The following is a 26,510-nucleotide window of genomic DNA, read 5'->3' on the forward strand; positions in this document are numbered from 1 at the left end:
GCTGCCTAAAGCCCAGCTCCCCCCAGCTGCTGCCTAAAGCCCAGCTCTCCCCAGCTGCCCCCTCCCCTCCCGTGCAGAGGCAGGAACCCACGATCTTGTCGGCGGCGGCGCTGGCGATGGTGCTGGCCCCGCGCTCCAGGTACGCCTGCAGCAGCCGCACCAGCGGGGGGATGTTCCCCGTCCTCTCCCAGAGCACTGGCTGAAGCAGGTGAGGAAACAGTGCCATGTAGGACGATGGGATTTCATTTTTATGCATTTCTAGAAGTAGGGACATCACTTGGAACACGTACGGAATGAACTCTGGAAGAGAAGTGATGAAATTTACTGAGTCAGACAACACGGTCACTGTCAGTTCCCAGGAACCACATAGCCACTGACTGAACCCACAATAATATGATATTAACATGAGGATTCCAACAAATAAAACACTGGAGAAATGTATCACTTCCCAAAGTTAATTATTCAAAAAAACTGGCAAGCATTGTATATATTCATTTTCTATTTCCTCTACCTACTAATGCTTCAGAACACAGAAAACAAACTACCAGAAACAAGGCAATACAATTAAGTAGAATAATAAGAGGCTTTGGAGTAGTGATTGCCAGATATTTTAAAAATACAATTTGATTCAAAAATAAGTGAATGCTGTTGATGTACCCTATTTTTTGGGAACAACCCAAACACTTTCGGACTGTGAAAGTGCTGTGTCCTCCCCTGGACTTCCTGTGCTACAAGAAAACCTGCCATGAGGTAAATCCCAGCAAGCAAGTGCAGTCACAGAGCCCAGGCACTCCCTGCTGCCATTACCTTGCACATCATTCTGCAGGATCTCAGTGAACACCAGGAACAAGGCCTCCTCAAAGCTCCCCACAGCCTCTGGGTTCGCCTTGCACGTTATCCTGATCGACAGGCAGATGGACTCAAACATGTAATGGTTAAAGTGGGGCTTGCTGGGATTCTGAAAACAAGTTAGAAACACACAAAACAAACAAAACTTCCAACTAAAGTCGCTTATTTGGCTAAATGTGTTTTTTAGTTCAACCGAAGTCTAAAGTAGCATTTGGAAATAAGGATACTTATAACTTCTTTATTAATATGCTTGTGACGTTAATTCCAGAGATAAAAGCAAATGTAAAAACCTTCAAAGCATAAAGGAGAGCTTTTTTAATCAATATTTTAAAGACATGTGTTTTTCAGAAGCTCTATATAAACTAGCAAACAGTTAAAATATCACAAAACAAAAACTGGAAAAAAATTATTTTCCAGTCCTCTAAGTGTCCAGTCAATTCTGTATTGAACACTTCTTACATGCTGCAGCTGTGTTTAAACTATACAGAGAATTCATTTTTTGGACAGTTGATGAAAGTACTCTAAGGCATTCCCTAATGTTAATGGTTAAGAATTAGCCCAGCCTGAACAAAAAACTAAGAGATTTTTACCCACCAAAACCAGGAGGGTAATTTATTTAATTTAATCCCACATTTCAATGCCAATATTTAATATTAGCTTCAGAAGTTTCACGGGCAAAGAATAACAGAGTTGTGAGAAAAACAGATTATTGCAACGGTGGCCTGTGCACAAGCAAACATTTATACTACCACAAACTAGCACTGCAGAAAGAGTTCATATTCTGCTTCTAAATTTCACATGAGATCAGGGGAGGATGACCCGAAAGTATGTCCTGAAAGGAAGGCAGTACCTCACTGGAAGACTGTTCCAACTTAGTTTAGTCAGAAAATACTGAACTCCTTACAGGATTCTAACAGAACACCACCACCAAGGTATACAGAAGTCTTTAGTAAGACTGCTCTAAAACACAAAAGGTGACCCTTTTGTTCTGTTTCTTTACCTTACTGACAGCCAGCAGTTTCTGTGTGAGCTGTGTGATGACAGAAGGGATGTATGGAATTATGGATTCCTGTAGCAGAGAAAAACTCCTCATGATGGCTGCAAATAAATGGAAAGCATTATCTTCTGAAGAGAAAATACACTTCTGCCATCCATCATATGCCTTAATCCTTTACCTTTTATTGTTAAATAGGATCTCTAGGAATTGGGTACAGTATGAAAGAGGAACTGCTGCAAGAACAATCAATCTATAACCACAACAAAGGATAAAACAAAGCCTCATTATTCCCATTCTACAGACTGAACACAGAAGATTCAGCAACTTTGCCAAGACCTTCACCTCTCCTGGGCGAGTCTCAGATCTCCTGTGAGCCATGACCAGATCTCCTCCTGACACTGCCCAGGTAGCTGTCTTGACTAGAGAGACTACCACTTGAGAAATAATTTACCACAACACCATTATGTTTAGTGTTTCTCTTTGGTACCATAAATTTAGTCAAAGATGACTTGATACAGCCTGGTGAGTAACTGCAGGCTGCGTGGAACTCTTCAGCATGTCTGCATAAATTAGGTTTTGCAAATAAAAGTGTCAGGAGCCTATGACTATAAGCCCTTACCTCAAGTTAACAAAGTTATTCTTATATTGCAGAACTCCCAAGGCATTTACCTTTCATGATGTATTCATTTTCAGAGGAGCCAGGAAGCGTCAGCGCTTTGAAAAGGTTTGTTAACAGCACTTCTACAAACGGTGCCATTTCTGCAGCTGTAATGCTGTGAAGGCAAACAGCTCTTTAATGATGAAAGACAGCCACAAACTTCAATTTGTGATTGAATGTACTGTAATATACTGGATAATACTGTAATACTACTAAATGAAAGATCCCCTACAGATATTTTTCACCCTTAATGCACAAAACCTACGTAGCAGTGACTGTATTTCTGCTTGAAAACTTACAGGGTGGTATTATTTGTCCCCCTCATGGTAAACAGTCTTTCAAGAGCATGGGCTGCATAAGTATGCACCACAATACTTTCTGCTTGGAGATGATTGATTAGGAGAGGAATAGACACCAGCAGTTGTTCCTTCGGTACCTACAAAAATATAGCAACAAATTATACATATGTTAAAAAATACAGATGGTTCAACACTGGAGCACAACTGAGCCCATCATGACACACAGAGCTTGGCAGAGGGAGGAATCTTGGAAGGCTCCTCCAGTGCTACATCACACCTTGACAACCAGGAGCTGCCTGTTTCTCTCATCCCTTCCCCCGAAGAGATGCACCAATGGTGCATTTCAGTAACAGTAAGTGCAGGTATCCCTAAGGGATATTTCCCTTCCCATTTTACTTTGCCCTTAACGGGCAATTAAAGAATATCAAGCTTTAAAAAAAAAAAAAATCATAGGCATTTCAAAAGAAATTATTAAAGGTAATCTAAAATTTAGAAATAATAGTCAATATATTTTCTTACTGCATCTCACAAATCAGAAAAGGTAAAGGATAAAGTTGTTGTGCTCTTTACCACCCACTGCAATGATAGGAGCAATCGAGCATATTTAGACTCACACTGACTTGAAAAAGTCTGAGTGTGTCAGAACTAAGCAGATAAGATGTTCAGTGTTCCCACAGCATATGGAGAGCATACAGACTACATGTTAATTGGATATTTATAACAATATCATTTACTTTCTAAACTAAAAATTCAGCATGAAGTGCTATATATGACTATCAAACACCTGTTGAATTAACATATGGCCAAGTGTGATAAATTGGGCTTGGCAAGTATAAAGTAACAAACTACAGTATGTTTTTACCATAAGAGTAAAAGAAAAACTTACTTGGTTTCTAAATATCATGATATATTTGATACCATCTGCTTTTAGCACAGGGAATTCGTTCACTGAAATAGAAAAACATGCAAACTTTGTTGATACTTTTCATACAAATGTGATTACTGAACACATACTATATATAGAGGTGGCATTAAGTCATCATTTTCCCCTTCAAAAATAATACAGACAATGTTTCTCTGTATTGCTTAGTTCCTGCATTTCTGGATGGGCACTGTTAGAACACCAGTTTTGGTACAAATCACACCCCAGTACCGTTAAGAGTAGAGTCCAACTCCTTCAGATGAAATTTCCCCTCCTGGCCCCAAGTTTAAAAGCCTCCAACTACACATTTTGAGACAACTCACTATGTTTTGAATATAGTAAGATAATTGTTGAAGCATAAAATAAACTATTTGCCTTAAATCTAGACATGTATAACCTCACATAACCCTGAGCCAAGTGTTAACAGCCCCTGCCTTGGAGATCAGGCTGATACAGGAGTGCTTGAAACTTCAGGAACAGTGGTCACTGTCAAGGTTCTGATATATCACAAAAATACCATATCAAAATTAACATTCACTTACCAGTAGCAGACTTTAAATCAGGCTGAATGTGATTCACAAAGAATTCTGTCAGATTAACAAGTTCATTGGCTTGGGTTATTCCATGCTGGAAAAACAAAAAACAAACCAACTCTATTTTTAGATGCTGATATCCAACTAATTTTCTTACTCATTTTTATGTGCTTTTAATAAAAGGAATCTAAAGCATGCATGCACATGAGGAGATTGTTGGAGCTGCATCTTTTGACAGAGTCATCCAGTTTCCTTTGCTTAATGTTTTCAGTGTCTTGATTTCAGCTGTAGCACTTCTGAGGTTCAAAGTTACCAGTTCTGAGTTGAGGAATAATACCATGTAACAGTAATAAGCAGCCAAAATTTTAGATCAACAATATCAGCATCCTTTTTTTTGTGATAGGCTTTTTAAAAAGGAAAGTTTAGGACTCAAAGTTCAATTGTGAATTAGAGCAGCAAAATAATGACTACTTAGTTTTCTCTTAGGAAAAATGCAATGTATTTTTAAACCAGGATTTTCAGATGGATATTTTCTAATGAAGTGTTCTAGGTGATGTTGTCCCATATTTACCACTGAATAGCACAGAAAAGGATGCATAACTTTGCAGTTTCCCAGTTGCTAGCAGGCTGATTCCCATTACACATCACTGTTAATAACTACTGCTGGGCAGCAGAATACACCTGGCTTCAGGAAAAGACTGAGAACCTTCAGCACAATTGCATAAAACACTGTACAGTGTGTTTTATTATGTTTGTCTCAAATCTGTCTTACAAAGCCACCGAGCTCTGAACTGTAACAGCCTTCAAAATATGTATATCAAAATTTGTTCTGTAGGACATTTGATACAATGCTCCTGTTTCCAAATACAGGTGTGGCTTTTCAGTGTCTCCAGATGATTAGTTGCTTTCTCCCCCAAAAGTAATGAGATTCATTTCCAGCCATCATTACCACTCACATGCCATCTCCAAATAATGAACACTCAAGTAACAGGAAACATTGGGAAACATCATGACAAGAACTCAAGAGCACTTAAATTCCTTCTGATCTGCTGAACTCTTGTGATCATCTTCTGTAAAGCTCTATTTGCCTTCCATGGCTTTCAGACTCTGGCTCTGGACCACTCAGAGCTCAGAGGTTCCAGACCTGAGCCAGTTTTGTTTCTCTGTCTGGCTGATCCCACGTGCTCAGTCCTGCCCAGAGTCACATCAGGGGTGGCTGTGCCCTGCCCTCCTGAAGGTCAGATACCACTGAATTACCAACGGGCACGGGACTATATGGACAGCTTTTAATTCATCAACATCACCCACTGCACAGGCAGTTACTCTCATTCTGAAGCAGCTTAAAATGAACTGTAGGCTTCACCTACACTATATCTGAATGTGTACAGACTACAATGAAGAGAATGTAAAAGTACCTTCTGTGTTTGAGCTTTGGATGCCAAAGACGTAACAAGGTAAATAGCTGCATCTTTGTGCTTCCAGTTAACAGATGGATTCTTTGCATATTCTTGCAGCATAGAATTAACATATCCAGAAAAGATCCCTGTCACAGGTCCTTCAAAAAATTTGCACAAGCCTCTGACTAGATCACAAGCTGCTCTGCGCCTGGTGTCAATATCTGCAGGAGAACCAAAGATTCTTTGGACATGGGAAAGTACACAGCTTTTCATGTTAATAAACACAGTAATCAAAATATTAACAGACAGCTTCTCAAGTCACAGCCACAGCCCATGGTAATCACTGCAGTGCTCCCCACTGATGGGTACACACACACTGAAGTCTTTACTCCCTGTCCTAAGGGGACTGTTTGCACACCCAGAACAGACACCCACCCATGTGTTCATGGCCCCCCTGCCCTGAGCAGGGCACCTGGGCTCAGGGGATGCTGCTGCCCTGGCACCCTGCGCCCAAATGTGCTGGGTTTAGCTGGGAGGGAGTTCATTTTCTCCCAAGCAGTCCCTCTGGTGCTGTGTTTTGTACCAGTGACCAAAGCTGTTGGTAACACCCAGTGTTTTGGCTGCTGCTGAATTGCTCTGTCACAGTGTCAAGGCTTCCTCTTCCTCCTGCTCTGCCTTCCCAGCCCACAGTCTGGGGCAGGCAAGCAGGTGGGAGGGGACACAACCTGGGTAGCTGATCCAAGCTGACCAAAGGGATGCTCCATGACATATAATGACATGCTCAGCAATAAAAATTGAGGGGAGAGGGCTTTGGGAGAGGTGGCCACTGCTCAGAGCCAGGCTGGGCAAAAGTCTACTTGTGGGTGGTGGTGAGTCATTGACTTCTCTTTTCTTCCTCTTTCTTTCACTTAAACTGTCTTTATCCATCAGTCTTCTCACTTCTACTCATCCCACTGTAGCAGGGGCCACTGTAGCTGCTGGCCCACCACACCTGTAAGGACATTTTTGTAAAAAAAACCCAAATGCCAAAAACAAACCATCAAAAACTCTGTTTGTTTCAAGACAGGAAAAAAAAAGGTTTTGTGGCCTTTCATTCAACTTACTGACAGAAGAAACAGAAAGCAAGCCAGTCAATTCAAATGCAATAGAGGACATCTAAAAAGTAATCTCTGAAGAACGCAAATACTTCCTACCTCAATTCTGTTTAAAAGCAGAAGGAGCTAACAAATAAAAGCTTTACAAATACCTAAAAGGCAGACAATACTGGATAAGAATGATAAAATGTTCTCTTGAAAAAAGTTCAAAAACATGTTCCTTGAGTTTTGTCCTCCACTCACAATCCAATTAAGGAAAAAGCCCTATAAAAACATTGGTCAAAACAAAGACACTGTGACAGGCACATCGTGACAGCAGACTTGATCCAAGACTGGAGAAAATCTCTTGGGGAGGTGGTGTGTGGAAACCTTCTCAATTTCAAAATAAAGTTATAAAAGTTTCAGTAAATACAGCTCTTTAGAGCTATATTTAAAGACCAAGTATTCTTAGTATAAATCTGTGGATTACCAGATCCTTCCAAATCCCTTCTTATATATTCCTCAGAATTATCTTCAAATGCTTCTTCATCAGCCGCTGAAAATATAAAATACATAGAAGTTTAAATGCTGAGGTCTCTGGTTTTTATGTAAAAAGGTGTATCATCATCAACTTGCTGGTCTTTCCAAGGACTGTTCTGTAACATTAATACAAATTAATCAGAAATATCTGGCCAGACTAGACTGTTAAGCTTGCTCCTGTCCCACAAATTAAGTCTTTCATACTCATGAGCCAATGTATTGACTTCTTGTAAAAAATCAAACCCAAAACCTCTAAGACATATTCAACACCAGGTGTATTTAAAAAGGCTTCCAGAGTAACAGACTTAAGAGAGAGCAGCTCCTTCTCACTGCAATACACCTTCACTGCATTTTAAATACTAAGATCAATATGAGCCCACCCAAACCTGGAGAACTGGACATTACAAGGCCTGATATTCCTGCCTGTTTAGGCTCCTTGAATTATTCTGATACTTACTTTAAGCATGGAAATTTATTGCTGGCACACGACCTAGACTTGCTACACTGGGATTTTGACATGAAAAATTAGGTATATTTATACAATTCTACAAACCCCACAGGACAATCTGCTGCATAAACTTGGGTTTGAATCTGTCACTAAAGTACACAAGAGGGAATCCTCGATTCTTAGTCCTGCAGAGCAACTTGTCACTATAACTAGATTTTGGTTGTGCTTTCGAAAGCTTAAGTCTCCAAAAGTTACCTCTAAATTCCATATTGGGAACAATAACTTTTTCACAGATGCTTGTCAAAGTATTCTGGTCTTCAAACAGATGCTTGTAATGTGGTCTTTCACAAACTGAGGCCAGAAACTGGATTGCATTACTGACCAGCTGCAGCACCACAAACAGAACACAAAGCTTTAGCATGACTGATCAATTTATAATTCATTATCAAACCTGACAAGATCAGTTTATAACAACTCACCAAGTCATATTTCACCTCCTGGCCTGTCGTGACTAACAGATTCCAGATTGCTGTTACAAAACGTGGCAGGTAGGGCTGGAATTCTTCATCATATTTTTGAGCATATAAAGCAGCATTATCACAGATTTGTGATTTCAAGAGCTCCAGTAATCCAGCTTCCTCTTCATCCTCACATAAAACAAAACTAAGAACTTAAACATCCAAACTTCAACATTACTTCAACATTAAAAGTATCCATATATTTAAAGGAATTTTATCATGTTCTAAACAGGTGAAAGAAATCCCTCTCGTGTCCCTGGAATTACTGTATTTTGCTGGTCTGTACCCCAACTGCTCTCCAAGTTATAAATCATACTTACGTTTCAAATCAAGGTACTGTGCACTTTAAAACATTCAGACCCAATAATTTACATGAAATTAATTTCCAAATGTCATAGGAAAAAGACAACACAAGGCATTGAAAAAATATGCTTAGAAGACATTATATCATGATACTTTAAACTGGAAGAGTTGTAGTTCCCTCCCCTTCCCCAGATCAGCACAGGTGCTTGTGGAACCACAGGGTGAATTAGGAAATTGAGCTGGAGCTAAAAAACCACCCCAATCAAACACCACCTCAGTTCTGCCTCTCTGCCCCTCTCCCCTCCACCCCCACCTTCAGCTGCACCAGTGTCTGTGCTGGGAGCAGACAGGAGAGAAGAGCAGCAAAGCTGCTTTTAGCAGCAGGCTAATAAAGCACAAGATCCCTTCACATGCCTCCCTATGTGCTGTCAAGGAATTTATAGAGTTGTTTTGGCTCTGTCAAGTGGCAAACTACTGTGCTGTGTCTGGAAGACTAGCACTCAAAATGCAGAAAGCATGCACAAAAATACTCTGAGTTTCATCTTTCACCAGGGAAATTACTAATTCTTTAGTCAGACAAAGACAGCAAATGCTCGAGTACTCAGGGATGTCCTGCCCTCCCTGTTCAACTGGTTCAGGTTCTTTATACCCTGTTTTCTAGAACACTGTGCATGAACCAGCTGAGGCACAGAAAACCTGAGCACTGTGATGCCAATGGTCAGGTCACTTCAGCAGATGTCTTCAAGGATCGACTCACTGACAAGTATTTGTAATTTGATTTCTGTGCACAGCTGGGGTATACCTATAACTGACATACAGCATCAAGAACTGCACTTCAAATTCCTTCTCCTAAACCTCATTATAGTCATTCTACTCCTCTGTTTGCCCAACCAAGAAAACATTGCATTGTTCAGAGTTAGACACAAGTTCGCAGCCAACCCTCTCCCCCACACAGAGGCAAACCAGGAGGTTTATGCAGTACTTACATCAGTCTGCAACAGTTTATTATCTAAAGTTAAAAGACTATGAAAATTTGTCATCCATGTTTCCATGTTATCTTCAAAAAACTCTGGAAGATCCTGTGAAGGGAAAGCATAAATCTCCATTTTAATTTCTGACTGCACTGCTCAGATAACACACCTACACTGTAAGCAGTGCATCCACCTTATAACCTACTGAGGGACAACAACCTGAGGAAAACAATCTTTAAAGTGAAACACTGCTCCCTCCTCCTCCCAAATGAAAACCCTCCTGGCAAATGCTCTGGAATACAATTATTTCCAAATAAACTATTTGCTTGTACCCTAAACAGCTCATATTTTTATAACAAATGAACCTTATTGCCTCTTACTCTCTGAACAAGAGAGCACAAGTCCCTTTTAACTCCAGCTTGTTCTTTTGCCCCCTGTGGAAGCACAGCCCAAGGAATCCAGGCATGATCACACTTCACAGATCCGTGTTCATGTTGAGACACTAAACAGATGTCACCCAGCAAAGGAGCTTTTTGCCATTTTCCATATAGCACACTAATCAATGTCTGAAGTTTAGATCTGATTCCAAACCCTAACACCCCACCCTGCTCCCAGCATTACTTGCCACTGCAGTGGAGCTACTACATGTAACAGACTTTCAGCTGCAGGACCAAGTTCCTGTCAGCACAGACACGTTTATAAAGGAGCACAGTGAGTACAAACTCAGGCATTTGACTCCTGCCTCTCCCAGCTCCTATTCAGGGCCCCCATACAGCCCCTCCTTGTGGTGACACCAGCTCAGACTCCCCTAAACTTGTGTTTAGATAGGGCCAAGCTAAAACATTAATTAACCCCAGCCTTCCTGTGCCTTTACTCCAGTGCTGATGCACTGTTCACTGTTATTTTTACCATAAAGCACGGCCTTAAAGGCTGTCTCAAATGAATTCTATAGTAGGAGCACAGCAACTTCATGAGATCAAAGCAAAACCATTAAAAGGAGATTCACCTGAAAATTTAAACTGTAGAACAGCTTCGCAATTAGAATGAGAGAAGAAAAGAGAACCTTCAGGGCACTGGCATCATTTGCATGTGTGCTGCAAAGTTCAATAGTTGCCTAGAAAAAAATGCAAGATCCAGTCAAGTACAAGAACCACATCAACAAAAGATATTGAAGTGTCTTGTTTGTTTAACCGAAAAATGCAGTAATTTCTCCTCCCCTCATCAATCCTGTTGGGTCTCACTTCATGACTTCGGCTTGAACTTCATTAACAGCTTCATAACAACTATTCTTGAGTTTTAATTTTACAGCCACCCACAAAAAGCAATTCAGAACATTAAACTTGTTTTAGAAATGATTCAACAAGAAATACCTTAAAGAGATTTGTCAAGGGTAAAGCAAAGGCATCAAGAACAAGTTTGATCTCTGTCCATAATTCATTTGACTTAAATTCATGGCGGTACCTGACAAGTGAAACACATGTAAAACAGAATTCATATTTCACATTTATTACCAAATTAACTCACCCAGAATTATTTTGTTTGCGCTGAACTTTGAAACAAATTCTGCCAAGTAAACAAGAACTAAACAACATAGTTCAGAACCGTGCAAGGTGCACAATTTGATAACCACTGAAAGGCATATGCAGAAGTCACAACTGTAGACTTTTAAATCTCCAAGGTTAAGTCTAACAGCTGAACAGAAAGTTTACAACCCATCCACAAACCCCCTTGTTGCCGGCACCTTTTAAACAAAGAGTGAGCGGTGCGAAGGACCCCGTTGATGACGTGGAAATCCCCGCTCTGGAAGCGATTCACCATCTCTGTCAGCAGGTCTGGCCACTTCTGAGGAAAGTCTTCCCGACCAATAATACTGATGGCATCACTTAACTGCAAAGGAAGTGCAGCTGTCACGTGGCAGAACAGCACAGGAACCACAGCAGTGCAGCTGCTGCAAACACTCCAGAAAATGACGCTTGTTCTTGTCAGATTCAAAACCATTGGGTTAAATACCTCCTACTTTTCACCACAAATACAAAAATCTCACTTAAAGTTCAATGTGTACACACAGTCTCACTTTCTAGAATTACTGTTCAAGTGCCTAAGGCTAGAACTTATTATAAGATTATACAGTCATTATCTTAAAAAATACTAAAATGGGTAAAAGTAATTATAACAACATACTCCAAGTTATTTGATCAGCATGAGCTCACTGGTAAGGGAACTGAGCTCTGCAAATAACCAAAGCCTCTAGACATGCTTTGAATATTCCAAAAGTCTCATGGATATAACTAGGAATTGGCATATTACCTGCTTTTGAATTTGTTCTGGGCTGCTAAGCATCAAGGGCACTATGTTGGCTTTAATGGCTATCCTGTCTGATTCACATATTTTGTTTGGTTCATCCTCAACCTAAAATGAAAACAATAATTAAGTCATGAGCATATTCAGTATACTCCAGGCAATGAGTGATGATCAGCATTTTCAACTGTTTATACTGATTTATGTAACTATTACATTGTTGAAGAACCCAAGAACCAGAGCTGTTACAGACTCTGCCTGCAATGAACCTGAAACAGCAGCACCTGAGAACAGCTGAAAGAAATGACGTCTTTCTGTCAAACTTTGAAATAGTTTTTTGCAGCTGTCCTAGGGAAGCTCCAAGCAGGGAGGCAGGACTCACTGCCAGGCATTTAGAGAGATGAGGACAGAGGTGGTGGAGTGACCACCAACAGCAATTCCTCCTAAGGAATTACTGAGGAGATTTTTCAAAGAAATGAAAGGCAGCAGGCAGCATGTATTCTGCACATACTTCAGAAATAAACTAAACCCAGCAAGGTCTTCCCTGGCTGGAGCAGTGCCCTGTACATCTGCCTCTCCAGGCTGGAACAAACTGAAGTCCTTGAACAGGCAAAACCCTTTTACTGAGCTTTGGATCAGTGAAGTTCAAGGCTGAGGAATCAAACCCTGTGATCGAGGCAGGCCAGGCCCACGGCTGCATTTCCTGTTCAGAACAGCTGCTCCTGAAACAAAAGCTGCAACTTTGGACAACACAATGTGCTTGGAGCCACAGAGCAATGGGAACAGGCCTCGGGATGCACTCCCTGCACAGCATCTCCACCTACTTCAGAACAAACCCCCATCCTGAATTACATCAGCAATCCATAAAAAGAAGCCACTTACAACTTCTTCCATAACAGAACGTTATTTCTACTCAAAATACACCACAGAAGATGCAATTTGGGAGAAATGACTAAGAACACAGTATTACAGCGAGAAAGTTCTAGAAATGTCATGGCAGACTGAATGTGCTCATGTTATTGAGCACAACCAGGCCCAGGACTGCTGTAGCTCCTCAATGTTGGTGTGATGGGGAGGGCAGAAATCACATCCCAATTTGGAAATAGGTACCAGCTAAGATGTAATGATAAAATATTTCAGTTTCTCTGTAGTAAAGAAACATCTGCTATTTTTCAGACACATACAGACAGTACCTTCAGTGAAGTACAAGCAGTATCAATTAAAACCTCTCAGCACTGGAGAAGTTCACCTCTCAATGCAAGACTTTCTACCATTATATAAATTTCATGAATGCTGAAAGCTCTGAATCAGAAATATTTCTGTCCTCTTCAAAACAAAGGATAAGATGGGATTGAACAGCAATATTTCTATTTGATCACAACAAATACTTCCAAGTGTTAAACTGGCAGGGCACCAAAATAAACTGCCCCAGACAATTCTGTGCCCCAGCAGAGAAGAGAGGAGGAGCTGGTACCATCACCTGGAGCTGCAGGGCTGGCTGGGGATGTTTGTAACGCCCTGACAACAGACAGAGGCCCAATGGCCAACTCGTGTGGAGAGATGCTTCATAATCATTCCAGTTCAAATAATATTAGTTAGTTAAATGAGATTTAAATATTGTGTGTCTGCAAAATACTCGTATAACATTAGAGAAAAATATTTGTTCATCATTTGATCACCCAGCTCCAGTTTTGTTTTAACAGGACTGACTCCAACAGCCCAGGTTTTAGTCCCTTCTTACTAAGTTACACCTTGACTTTGTTCTCTGAACTCTGCCCTTCCCAGAGCACAGACACACACACTGCTCAGGGTCACTGCAGAGCATCTTATTGTACCCTCAAGGGATGATCAACTACTCACTAGGATACCTACAATTCTCCAGTTCCTTTTAATGTAATTCTTGAACGTTACAGATGCACAAACTTTGATGACATTTTCCTGTGATTTCTCCAGCAGCGTTAAGAGTAACAATGGATAGTTCTGGCTTCCTTCCACGGACTCGAGGAACTTCTCAGCTGCAGGGGAATATAAGGGAGTCAGCAAAAGCTGCTTTCTCTAATGGGAGTCCTACCATTCCACAAATGTCTGCTTTAAAAGAACCAACACACAAACACTTCCCCAGAGCTCCACAGGAACGAGCCTGACAAGAGGTACCACAGCTTCTCTGCTGCTGAGCTCTTCCACACTCCTGCCACCACCAGCAGCTCTCAGTTCCCTGCAGGATGGGGAAATGTTGCCTCCTCACCACTTGAAAGCCATAAGCCAAGAGAAATAAATCTTGGCTTATTGTGAACAGCAATGCTGTTTTAAATAACAACGGTACAAAAAAAAATAAACCAAGAATACAGAAAAATAAAATCACAAAAAGCAAATAAATTTACTTATATTTATATCTATCCTTCTTTAGTTTTTTGGGGGGGAGTTGTTTTAAAAGGATACCAAGAACTTCTGCAAAAAGGTTATTGTATAAATATCCACAAGTTGGCTACACACAGACAGAAGAGCCAAAAAGAAATTGAACTTTTTTGATCACTCGTGAGAATCACTTACCAGGACGCCTTATAGCAGGATCTGGATCTAGTGTTTTCTTTAGATACTCAGTTAAAGTTTGTAAATTGGCATCACTCAGCTCCATCTTGGCAGAACCTAAAACCCACAAGTAGTTTTGTTACAAGCAGAGATCGGAAAATCTGTGCTAAAGCTACACATGTAAAACAGATCCCACAGAGGCCACACATCAGCTCCTCCTGATGACACCTCCCCAGCACAGCCCCAGCCAGGGCAGGAGCCACCGTGCAGCAGGCACAGGAAACATCCCACTCCTCCAGCTCCAGGTAACTGGGTTAGGGACCCAAACTCCAGAAGAGGCTCACACAGCCAGCAAATATGAACCAGCCAAAAGATCCTCTCCTGCCCGTTCAGGACATCAGGAGTTTGGCTTTCAGAACTGCTGTCAGCCCCAGAAATCTGCTCCTGGTTGAAAAAGGTGAATAGTCCTGCCCTACATAACTGTAAATAAAACAATTCAAAGTGTATTGAAGAGTCGAGGTTTGTTTAAAAATCAAATACTCATTATCAAAGAAAAATGCCAGAAGAAAATACTTTTCTATGGAGAGACAAAAGACTGTGTAAAGCCAGAGTATCTGTCCCCCCTGTAAAATTAGTTCAGACTAGGGTGGAAGTTAATTCAAATGCAATACTTATTACAGAGTGACTCTGTGCAATAAGTCTATAGTGCTCCTCTCCAGTAATCCTCCCACACACATTTCCATGCACACCACAGTGATATATTTACTCCACAGCTTTAATTGGAATAATGAATATTACAGTAACACTCCAACAGCAAGTTGTGCTTTAATGGACATGCTGTTGCTCAGGACATCACCATCAACCCTGCCCATCCTTCCTGTTACCAACAACACAGTTCACCGGCTACAGATGTAACAAGGAAGCAAAGATTTCCAGTTTTCCTTTGCAGTTTCTAATTAGCAAGACTGACTGAAATTCACCTGTCCTATTTTGGAGTTGGTTTATGCTGATTATCGCTGCAATACTGTTTTATTCAAGCACATTTGCAAAGGCAGTGAGCTTTACTGACACAGTTTTTACAGCAGCTATGGCACCTATAGAATTAAAAAAGACAGTAACGGTATTCTCTTGATTTAAATGAATATTAACGAGGAATTCAGATCCCAGTATATATTGTACAAAGTAAATATCCCCCTTGGGCGTCCTGCCTCCCCTGTTTCCCTTCCTTCTAAGGGTTTACTTGTCCATAGTCTTGTTCACCAATTCACATCCACCAGCACGTTTTGACCTGTTACCTGCACACGCTTATTTCCTTCTCTTCCCCGAGCTCTTAATGTTTGTTTTCCCCTACAAAACACGCTGGCGGCACTTTAGCTGGAGCGGTACAATGCTCTGTGTTACGTTATGACACGTGCCTGCAGAAAAGGCCTCGAAGGACCCATAAAATGTGCTCAACGCATCCCCCGGTTTGGTCAAAGGAACGCCGAGCCCCGATGGAGAGGAAAACCCCACGGGCCGAGAGCGGCCTGCCCGGGGGATCGCACCGGGAATGGCCCCCGCGGCCCCGCCGAGGGTCCGGCTGGAGCGGGAGCTGCCGCGCCGCTTTCCCACGGGACGAGGCGGTGCCGGGGCGGCCCGGGGCTCCCCGGTGGGGACCGGCCCCGCACCCTCCCGGCCACTCCCGGCCGTTCAGCCGCGGGCGGGTCGGGGCCGCTCCGTTCGTCCTGCCGCCGCCCCGCTGGCGCCGCGCAGTGCGGGGTGTCCCCGCAGGTGGCCCCAGGCCGTGCGGAGGCGGCGGGACCGGGCGGCCCCCGAGCCCTCACACTAACCCGCTCCCCTCCCCCTCCCGCCACCCCGGACTGGCGGCGGCCGCAGCCAATGAGGGGCGCGGGCCGTGCAGGCCCGGCGGCCGCGGGCCAATGGCGAGCGGCGGGGGGCGGGCGGAAGGGCCCAGCAGGGTGCGCTGCGCCTCTGGCCGCGCCGCGGGCCCAGCGCCGAGCGCGGCGTGGAGCGCAGTTGGCACGGGGGCGACCGCGGGGCCGCCGGTGCGCGGGGACACCCCAGCCCCAGTCGCGGCCGCGGGCGGCCCGGCCCGGCCTCACCTGGCGGCTCCCCCCGGCGGCGGCGGCGGCGGCTCCGAGCGCTCCGGCTGCGCTTCACATTCAAACCGCGGGGCGGGGGCGCGGCGGCGGCTCCGTGACCGCATCGCGCGGGGCGGTGACACCGCGCGGCCTCCCGGCCAATCAGCGGCCGCGCCGGCCCCGGGCGCGCCGCCCGCAGCCAATCAGCGCCGCGCGCCCGCCGCCGGCCAATGGCCGTGCGCTTCCCACAAGGCCTCGCGGCGCCGCTCGCAGCCGCCGCCGGCCCGGCCCGGCCCGCACGGGGGAGAGAGAGCGGGACACGGGAGAGGAGATAGGGACACGGGGTATGGGACATGGAGAGAGCGGGACACGGGGTATGGGACACGGAATATGAGATAGGGACACGGGATAGGGACACGGAGAGAGCGGGACAGGAGGGAGAGGGATGTGGAATAGGGACATGGAGAAAGGAGGACACGGGAGCGGGATATGGGATGGGGTCACGGGACCGGGACACGGCGGGGGTACAAAGCCCCAACCCCCCGAGCCCGCAGTGAACCCCCGGAGGCTCCGCAGCCTCTGAGCCCCCTCAGAAACTACAGGAGCAAAGAAGCAACGCTTCGTAAAACTTTATTGATTTATCACTTGATTAAAGCATGGAATATTATAACTACTATACATTGTATTTTCATGTAGAAAACTTTACATAGGTTTTCATATTATATAATTTTGGTATTCTGTCAAAACTCTATACATCCATTGGCAAGAAATGCTCTTTAAATTATTGATAGTAAATGCACTTAATATGGAGATATTAAAAAAACTTAGGCATTTTAAATATGTGAAAACATACATTTTACACAAATAAAGGTGCTGGACAAACTGAATTTACAGATTAAAGGGAACTGCACTTTTGATAGAATTACTATTTTTAATCTTTCTCCTTCTGAATAGTAAGACTGAGCTAAAATCTGGGGTGTGTTGGTTGCAGTGGACATTGTTTGAGATTGCTCTGTTTACAGTTTGGAAAGTGAGTCAGGAGACATGGATAACAAACTGCCCTAAAAACCACTTTTTCCTGGACTGTAAGACACAAAAGAATCAACACGAGGGGTGTTTCTAATCGCCATGGAAAGGGAGTTTTAGGGTTTCCCTCGTTAAATCCTCCCCAGCTCCCTCCTGAGGGGGTCTGGAATGAGACGGAACAGCAACAACTGGGGAGTCTGTGTTAAGAGCAGTTACAGAATCCTTTGAATCACCAAAAGTCCCAGAGGTGCCGTTCTCCCCCTGTGTATTGCACAATCCCGCGGTCCCACCGGAGCCAACAAACCCCCTGGCAGCAGAGGCGGGGAGAGGGAACAGGCCGGGAGAGCTGCAGGAGGGCTGAGCTCCACTGGGGGTTCTGCCCTCCCTGACTGTGAGGAAAACTGTGGACACAACCTGCACACTCTGCTCGCTGCCCTGATGGAGACAACGACCCGGCCATGGGACAGGATGAAGGCTCTGACCATCCCATTGCATCCCAGTCCCCCTCCTTGGCGTGGCTGGATGTCACATACCCCACACTTCAGCAGTTTATAACCGGTGTAAATACAACAAAATCTTTTCTTAAGGAAAAGAACAGCCTCAGACCAAAGGCTGAAAGGAAGGATGGATTAAACATCCTTATCCTACATGCAGAGAGTGCAAATGCTGCCCCTTAGAGTAAAGAAAGCCCAGGAAGCAACTGTGAAGTCATTTAAGATCTCAAAATTGAGACTTGTTTCAAGACACGACTGTAGGGCTTTGAAACCTGTGACACATGGAGGAAGGTGCAGCTGGGCCAGTTTTGTGCCTGATGGGACACAAGGGAATACATTCCATGAGGCAGTGACACATTCCACATCTGAAAAATAACCATTCAGATATTTTCTTTAGGACTACCTAGGACCAGAAGGAAAGGAACAGCATATTCTTACAGATTTAAATAGAATTCAAATAAATACTTCATTTTCTGCAGTAACCAATGCAGTGACATTCCCAGGGAATGAGCAGCTACTTGAGATGCAACACAAAAGGACATTTCAAACACAAGTTAAATACCAGCATTGCTTATTTTCAGTCTTTTGCTATTGTCATATACAGCCATATATTGCCTTCTACTAAATAGCAGTGTACAGATTTAACCTAATGGGCATTTAAAAGTCAAAGAGCCACAACCACCATTTATTTTTCTTTGGTTAAAAATAAAAAGTAAAAATAAATTGTGAAAGCCTTGTCACTACTACTGACTGCAAAACCTTTCCCTAACAATGCTTAGGTAGGACAAGCTGATGAACTGAGGAGCACCATAGGAACCCTTTGGAAATAGCTCACTAAAAAAATAAACCAACCAAAAAAAACCCCAAAACCAAACACAAAAAAAGAAAACAACAAAGACAGACAGCAAATTCCCAGCAGCTCAGAGAGGAGTATCCCAAGACAACCTCAACTCAGGCCATCCTACCAGGAAACTCAACTGAAAAAGCAGAATAACAGGTTATACACTTAGGACCATTCAAGTAGGTAGGTTGTAATTGTTTGTTTGTTTTTTCTTTAAATACTGTTCTATTTTAAGTTTGCTACTCTGGATAGCACAGCAGTTAACGTAACACTTTGTATGCATTATTTTAGGAAGTGGAACCTTTTCTCTCACCCTGCCATGCTTTCCCAGTTTAGAGAAGACTTAAAACCTGAAATTTAAAATTATTTCACAGGACAAGCTGGTATTCTGTCATGGAAACATTGTCACAGAAACCTGATGCAGTTCAAGGAAAGAAAGAAAACTCTCCAGGGCAAAGCTGTGGTGTCACGTCACGTTTGCTTCTCAGGTACCGTCAGAGCACAGAAACTCTTGGAGCACATGGATGAACTTAGTTAATTTTGCTAGAGTTTTTTGGGAATTCAATTTTTTTTTTAGATCCCAACAGGAACTAACAGCTGAGAAATCATTTGCACAAATCAGAGGTTGCAGATCTGCAGTAAATGGACACCAACTCGTGTTAAGGACAGGATTTTTTGCTAAACAGTCACAATTGCTGCTAAATACATTGAACTCGAGGGTCAAAAGGGTGGGTTTATTTGTTCTGAGCCTTGTTTTAGATGTTCCTCTGTATGCTCTGTCCATGATCTGCCAATGTATGAAAGGAAATGGAAAGCTTTTTCTTTTTTTTTAACTGCCTTTAAGTCAAGCCTAACAAGCTAAAGGGAGTAGATGCTATTGATGCTCCTGATGTAAAATCTTCCGTAAAACCAAAAATAAGTCTCAGAAGATACAGTACTGATATTAAAAAAAGTTTTTTAAATTACTTGCTAAACAGGAGGAAAACCCTCTTTCCAAACATCCTATGGGCTGTCCAACACCCCAGCCTGGCCTGGTCCTGGCCACAGAGGGAAGCCCAGAGGGGTCTCAGGTGGTCCTTGGCCACTGCAGTCGAGTTTATTACAGACACATGTGCCAACATCACAAGGCTACACAACTACAGTCATCACTTCCAAGGGGCGTCATTTCTGTGGAGAGATCCAGCTGATTTATCAGCTCTAGCTGGGATGCAGGACCGAGCAGTGCATAAAAGACTGGGAGAGAGAGACCAGATCGTGAAGGTGACGAGCATTGAAACAGAGACTGTACACCTACTGTATTGACTCTGTAAGCAATCATTCAAATAAAACTGCTGACAGTTTTGTAGGATGGACAGAACAGGATTATTTTCCTCGTCCCCAAGTGCCACTGTGGTAAGAGTAACTCGCTGCCGTGGTGATACGCCAGGCTCCCATTTTTTCCCGTGCACTTCAATCCATCTCTGGAGCACAGCTTTATGTACAGGCCCCGGTAGCAGCCCTGCCCGGGGCTACCAGGAGGGCGAGCTCCCGCCCGCTGTCCGTCCGTGCTCGTCCGTCCCGCAGATGTTGAACACGCCCCCGATGCGCAGGAAGAACTTCCTGAGCACGGCGCGGAGCTCGGGGATCAGGTCGAACTGCATGAGCTCACACAGGTACGGGTAGTACGTGGCCGCGTGTGCCCGGAACTGTCCAACACACAAACCACAACGTTATTCCCCATTGCTAAAGGAAACACAGAGGTTTTCCATGCTCATGGCCACACCAACCTGGCAAAGCACCGGACGCTGCTGAGCTCCACACACAGAGCCCTTGGCCCCACACAGAGTCAGCCTGGTCTGGGAGGGGGTTCTGATACCACCTCAGCCTAGAGGTGTGATCAGGGACTAGTGGTAGCAACGTGAACATTTGCATTCACTTTTCTTCAAAAGGGCCAAGATCCTGAAAATTATTTCTGCCGTCACTGTCAGGGAACTGGAATTCCAGTTTCACAGTGGTGAAATTCACCCCTCCCATTCTCGTGCAGCTGTAACACAGCACAAGCCCATCCATTATTGGACACTCATTGTGCTTCTATATGAAAGCTCTTCAGTAATTCTATCCCCATTCCCACACAGCTGAGAATTCCAGGGATGCAGCCCCATTCCCAAATGCAGAGTGCCTGCAGACAACAGGGCTGCCACTGCTGTACTGTGAGCAGAGCACTTGCCATGAGGAACTGCCACCTCCAGCATGCACAGTAATGCAGACTGAACTCAGACTGAAGCAGGAATGGAAAAAAATACCTGAACACAAACAGACATGACTTCCAGCCCCTTCTTACCTTGTCATCACTGATTTTTAGTGTTTTTGTTAGGAGCAACAGCAGGAGATTGGTCCAGGCTTCTCTGTGGCTTTCTGAGTTGACAGTAATAAAATATGCCAGGGCTTCACTGCACACACTGGAGAGGGCACAGTTCACACAAACCATAAAGAAAACACTTATAAAGTTTTTTATAACATGCAGTTTGTCCTCTCAGTCTATCTTGTTTTCAAGGAAGCTGCACTTCAATGGGGAAGTTTTCAATCACATGCAACAACTTTAACTACATAAATTTGTTTTGTCTTTTCTGTTACAGGAGTTATTCCAGATAACTTAAAATACTTTTCATGTTGGCAACAGAGAACGACGGAGACAGAGATGGAGAAGTTTGATTTGCCCAATAAACATTTTGTAATTGAATTGCTGTCACCTTCAACCTGCAAACACTATTTCCTGACCCTCATATGGGGACAGCTGAAGCAACAGCACCGTGAGAGAGCTCTGCCTCCAAATCTAGGCTGGTTTAATAAAGATCTGCAGAGCTCAGCGTCATGGATTAAAGAGGAATTATTATTGTATTAATAAATTTTTGGTCCCTGCTGCAGACTGTAAACACAAGGTACAAACTGTACCACTTAACTACGGCTATTTTAGGACACTCTTAATTAAAGAAGGAATGGAACCTTCCCTTTTACACACTAAGCAGATTAACATGTCCACAGATGCTGGCAGATCAGAATCCACTGCATTAGTGCCAACAGCAGGTTTGGAAGATCTTCACATTTGATCAGAGATTAGTAATTTGAACTTCTATGTACCAACAACCCATCCAAATACCTTTTTATATTTATTTAGCATGATTTTCTACATTTGTTTAAATTCTAGGTATACAGCAGCTTACACTGCACTCCCTTTAGATTATTGTATCCTATTATACCTCTGACTATCACTATGGACTCTGGTGGGAAAAGTACTCAGACATCATCACTTCTATAAAGAAAAGCCTATGTCAGGCCAGAAGGTGCTTCCTTTGTTCAGGCAGATTGTTTCCTTACTACTAAATTAACTTCTGCTAGAGAGTGGTTCTATCTGTTTATCCATGCTCATCTCCACGGACTGGGCTGTTTGTCCCCAGGCTGTGAGCTGTGCTGGCTGAGGGGGAACAGCCCCTGTCCCCAGGCTCTCCCACCTGAGCAGCCGTCGCTGAACCGCATCCCAGGAGTCCCGCCGGCTTTCATCCACGTACATGCGGAACAGGATCCTCAGGCAGCACGCCAAGCTGCTGGTCTCTTGTTTTAAGAGATTGGGTTTTGATTTACCCTTGAACCCTAGAGATCAGTCACACACAGGAAGAGAGGGAACATTCACATTCGGAGTTACTGGCCAAAATGAAGTTTGTCAACACTACCTGCATCAGTGACTAGTAATGGTTTCTTGTCCAGATGGTATTGGCTCCTCTTTATAAATCAGGTTTCAATCAAAATCAAAGACATTTTACTACAGCAGTAGCAGCTGTGTAGCTCTACTTTAATCAAACAAAGCAAATAATTTAGCAAACAAAAGCGTGCAACCTTCAGCTGAACCGTACAGGTGAGTGCAAGTCACACTGCTGTGTTCCAATAGTTAAAGCTGAAGTGGAGCTCAGCATTTTTATCAAATAAAAATAAAAGCCTCACCTGCTCTCCATAACACAGTTCGCTGCTCATAGTTTGAGTTAAAGGCTTTTGAAAAAGAATGAGACTCTTGCAGACAGTCCAGTAACTTAAAGAGGTGATGAGAAGACATGTGTTTGTACATTCCTTGGTCCTCTGTGTCGATGTGGATATCTGCATCCAACGTGTCTCGCTGAAGGGCAGGGGAGAGAGAGCACAGGCCATGACTCACACTAACTCCAAATTCCATTTTAGCTGCAAGTGCAGCATCAGTGTAATAAAACACAGAAGAGTGGTGCTGTCAAAGATCAGAGCTGTACTCTTCTCAGTGGAGTATTTGAGAAGAGAGAAGTTATGGTCTATCCTAGTTACTGGTGAGAACATAAGAATAAAGAGCAAGGGGAGAATTTCCTTATCAAAGCATTACAGTCCTAGCAATACAATACAGAACATTTGCTCTCCTCTAGAAGCTGACTGGGTAGGTCTGTTGAATTCTGAAGAACATCAAAATGAACCACAAAACCAGTGCAAGTTTAAATGTTGCCTGGTGCAGAAATTCCCCATCTTTAGCTCAGGTCAAATTTAATTAAATTGGTCAATATTTTTAGCTAATTTCACTAGGAATTTAACTATACCATCCCCAAAACACTACCTGAATGCACTAGGCCCAAAATTCCAGCTTAGGGCTTTATTAACAGCCAAGCAAGAGCTACTGTGCACTATTCCCTAGAATCAGAACTTTCAGGAACACTGATGTCTCCAAGGCTGGTGATGAGTGGAATCTTGACCATTGACTTTGCTCAAATTCGACTTCTGCAAAAACTCCTGTGCAAACATCCAGAGGCTGAGCAGAGCCTCAGCTGTGACTAAATGAAGACACTCAGACTAAAGAGCAGAAAAGAATGCTCTCCCCAAAACAAAAAACATTCTTGATGAGTATGCATTCATTGTAAAAATAAAGATAATCTATTATATTGACAATTAAAATAAAGGCAATATAATACTGCAACAGGCAGACTGCCAGGAAGCATTGGAGGCAGACCAAAAAAAAAAATAAATCACAGCTTAAGAGTAATTTACACACACATTCAGGGCAGTGCTGAGTTATTAAAAGGAAGTGACTGTTTTGTAAATACACATCATAGTTTGTATTTTACTGTCACAACAAGGTCACAAGTAAATCTGATGGTACCTGAGCTGCAGCCATGTGCTCAGCATCCTCCTTTTTGCTTGTTGCTGGATAGAACACTATGTTATCAATGGTCTGTATCAACTCCAGTTGCACCACACACTTGATAAGGAGGCCGGCAAATAGTTTCTGGTCTAATGAAATGGAGCAACACAAGTTTCAGAAGCAACTCACAGCAGTTCACTTACAACAGGCTAACAAAACAGGACACTGCCATTGGCATTTTGACAGTTAGTGATGCTGTTAAATATCTTCTAAAGAGAAAACCTCTCTGCAAGGCATAAACACAAGTTGCAAAGATGTACCCCAAGTTTAACTGCCCCAAAACTTTCTGTACAGAACTACAGAAGTGAACTAAGACTGGCTATAAAACTGCATTGAAAAAGCTTGCCCGTTCTCCTTACTTGTATAAGGACCACCTTTCCAGCTCTCATCTGTTGGATTTGAATATTGACTTTGTCCTCTTTCGGAAGCATTTTTATCCATGCTGCTTAAAGACTGATGATCTAGGTCCAAATCCTAAAAGAGAATGCAGAGCAATTCCAGCAATCCAAAACACTAACCCTCAACCAGCTATCAGTTTTCAGATGACTTCACTCATCTTAGATTCAAAGGTTTCCTGAATCCATTCTTTACATCCCCTTTTTACAATGACACCAAATACTGTCAATTCCTTGTCAAGTGTATTGACTACAACAGAATATTTCAAAAGTTGATCTAACACAAACCCCTTTAAAGTCAGTTTATTGCCCTGAATTAACTCTTACCAAGTGTTTTTCAGCTGAATCTTCCTCCATTCCCACAGGCCTCCATGTCAGCAAGCTTCACAGAGCAAAAAAACCAACCAAACAGAACAAAACAAAAAAGGTAAATATTGTTGCTCTGGAATTGGGTATTAGTATAAGAATGAAATTTATGAACTTACACATGAGGAATAGTTGTTTTGAAGATTTCTAGCATACAATTGCATGTCTGGCCCCAGACTTCAGGGCTGAATTTCTGTCCATTGAGTATTACCAGGTTTTCCAGGCAGTTTGTACCTGATCGTGCCAACTGCTCATTATCTGTCAAAAGAAACATTCCATATTTATCAACATCTACAATATCAGTGAAAAATTAGGCATTCCCTATTACTGCCTCATTAACAGTTTATACTAGTCCTGTGAAATGCATGGTGTCTTGGCCCAAAGCCCACCTGTAAAGTATGTTACAACAATATCAAGCTGAGGAATCTACTGAATAAAAAATAGTTTCAACCTTCACAAGATGGAAATCCAACCAGGGAAGACAAAGGACAGGACAGAAGCAGAAAGGAAGCACACAGTGAGACAAAGGAAGGAAAAGCAGCAATTATAAACTTATGATTTCCTACAAGATCATCCCCCCAGATTCCATGCTGCCAACATGCAGGATTTCAGGTGTAGGAGTTGGAGCCTGAAAGAAAACATGTTCTTCATGAAGTTGTATTTGAAAGCACTCAATGAGTGGGAGAAGGGGGGAAAGGTGCCACGAGAGAAAAGGAAAAAAGAAAAAAACCAGAATGTATGTAAATACCTATATATATAAATGAAGGAGGTGATGTATCCCTGCAGTCAAACTGAGAAAGTTGTTGGCAGAAGGGCTCAGATTAACACCACCTTCCAAAAAGTTACTTTGCTGTCACAGTAACACCACGAGCACATTATGAACACAGTAACAGAAGAGCTGCCTAACTCATTAAATAGATTGGTGCTCAAATACTCAAGATACCACATCAATACACTGCATGACATATTGTCCCCAACGGTAGGTACCTTTCCCCTCCTTGAATAACGAACATTTAAAAATAGATTTAATCCAAAAATACAAGTAAATAAGGTACCTTGTTTTACACACCAGTGTAACTGTGCAAGGATGTCGGGCAGAAGGATCTCGTGCAAAGCCTCGTAGAACTGGGTGAAGACGTCGCAGATGGCGTAGAGCGCGTGGTTGCACGTCGTGGTCATCCACTCGGATTTCTGGGGAGAGAATGGAAACCTCTGGGTTTATGTGGGTTCCTCCATGATGACTTGGCTTATACCTGGCTGCTCAACAAAAGACACGGCCTCTGAGGACAGGAGGAGAACCCAGATAAAACTAAAGCCTCACGACTGCAGGTGTCTTGTCAGAAGCTCTCAGGTGGCCACGTGAACACGGCTCACAAAACTGCACGTGTTCCCAACAGAGAACATTCCCCTTGAAAATAATCAGACAGACAGAACGCACAGAGAGGTCGCTGGACACTATGACAAGTTTCATTCATGCCACAGAACTCAACAGAACACAAAACATGTCGTAAAGGCTGGGGCACTATGGGGGTGGCAATACACTGATAAGACAAACCATACAAAATGCTGCCTTGATTGTGCAAGTTCTTAAAAGCAGAACTCTAAAAAATGCTTGCTTTGAGGGTTTTTTTGCTTTTACCTCTGTTTGTTGTTCAGGGAGTTTCATATTATCAAAAATCCGAAACACAATTCTGAACAGATCTTGCCACCAGTGCTTTTCAAAGGTATGCCCGTAACTCTTCATGATTTCAAACATCACTGTTAAGCCTCTATAAACAAAACCAAAC

At 43.1% G+C, this 26,510-nt stretch overlaps 2 protein-coding genes across 6 annotated transcripts in view; both read right to left on the reverse strand.

Moving 5' to 3' along the window:
- Positions 1-16,537, reverse strand: part of CSE1L (chromosome segregation 1 like) — a 21,058-nt gene extending 4,521 nt beyond the window's left edge. Inside the window, exons 1-19 of one of the 5 annotated variants that reach the window (XM_027697330.1) lie at positions 16,438-16,537; positions 14,357-14,452; positions 13,679-13,821; positions 11,816-11,917; positions 11,250-11,395; positions 10,879-10,969; positions 10,515-10,622; positions 9,524-9,616; positions 8,196-8,363; positions 7,972-8,101; positions 7,219-7,284; positions 5,674-5,876; positions 4,268-4,352; positions 3,690-3,751; positions 2,804-2,940; positions 2,516-2,619; positions 1,850-1,947; positions 808-958; positions 92-300 (exon numbers count right to left, since the gene is read on the reverse strand). In XM_027697330.1, coding sequence (XP_027553131.1) covers positions 92-300; positions 808-958; positions 1,850-1,947; positions 2,516-2,619; positions 2,804-2,940; positions 3,690-3,751; positions 4,268-4,352; positions 5,674-5,876; positions 7,219-7,284; positions 7,972-8,101; positions 8,196-8,363; positions 9,524-9,616; positions 10,515-10,622; positions 10,879-10,969; positions 11,250-11,395; positions 11,816-11,917; positions 13,679-13,821; positions 14,357-14,441 — 2,181 coding nt within the window. In that variant the 5' untranslated portion in view covers positions 14,442-14,452; positions 16,438-16,537. Of the gene's footprint in view, positions 1-91; positions 301-807; positions 959-1,849; positions 1,948-2,515; positions 2,620-2,803; positions 2,941-3,689; positions 3,752-4,267; positions 4,353-5,673; positions 5,877-7,218; positions 7,285-7,971; positions 8,102-8,195; positions 8,364-9,523; positions 9,617-10,514; positions 10,623-10,878; positions 10,970-11,249; positions 11,396-11,815; positions 11,918-13,678; positions 13,822-14,356; positions 14,457-15,101; positions 15,262-15,750; positions 15,770-15,802; positions 15,891-16,437 lie in introns of those variants that run through there. The other 4 variants (XM_027697331.1, XM_027697332.1, XM_027697333.1 and 1 more) reach the window with 4 other exon arrangements.
- Positions 16,538-17,030: 493 nt separating this feature from the next.
- ARFGEF2 (ADP ribosylation factor guanine nucleotide exchange factor 2) overlaps positions 17,031-26,510 on the reverse strand; it is a 34,167-nt gene continuing 24,687 nt past the window's right edge. Inside the window, exons 30-39 of the mRNA XM_027697295.1 lie at positions 26,363-26,492; positions 25,779-25,914; positions 24,843-24,981; positions 24,685-24,739; positions 24,322-24,436; positions 23,921-24,051; positions 22,753-22,921; positions 22,266-22,404; positions 21,098-21,215; positions 17,031-20,462 (exon numbers count right to left, since the gene is read on the reverse strand). Coding sequence (XP_027553096.1) covers positions 20,286-20,462; positions 21,098-21,215; positions 22,266-22,404; positions 22,753-22,921; positions 23,921-24,051; positions 24,322-24,436; positions 24,685-24,739; positions 24,843-24,981; positions 25,779-25,914; positions 26,363-26,492 — 1,309 coding nt within the window. The 3' untranslated portion in view covers positions 17,031-20,285. The remainder of the gene's footprint in view (positions 20,463-21,097; positions 21,216-22,265; positions 22,405-22,752; positions 22,922-23,920; positions 24,052-24,321; positions 24,437-24,684; positions 24,740-24,842; positions 24,982-25,778; positions 25,915-26,362; positions 26,493-26,510) is intronic.

Source organism: Neopelma chrysocephalum, unplaced genomic scaffold (assembly GCF_003984885.1).
Source record: "Neopelma chrysocephalum unplaced genomic scaffold, ASM398488v2 Primary Assembly neopelma1_119, whole genome shotgun sequence".
NCBI classification, from domain to species: domain Eukaryota; kingdom Metazoa; phylum Chordata; class Aves; order Passeriformes; family Pipridae; genus Neopelma; species Neopelma chrysocephalum.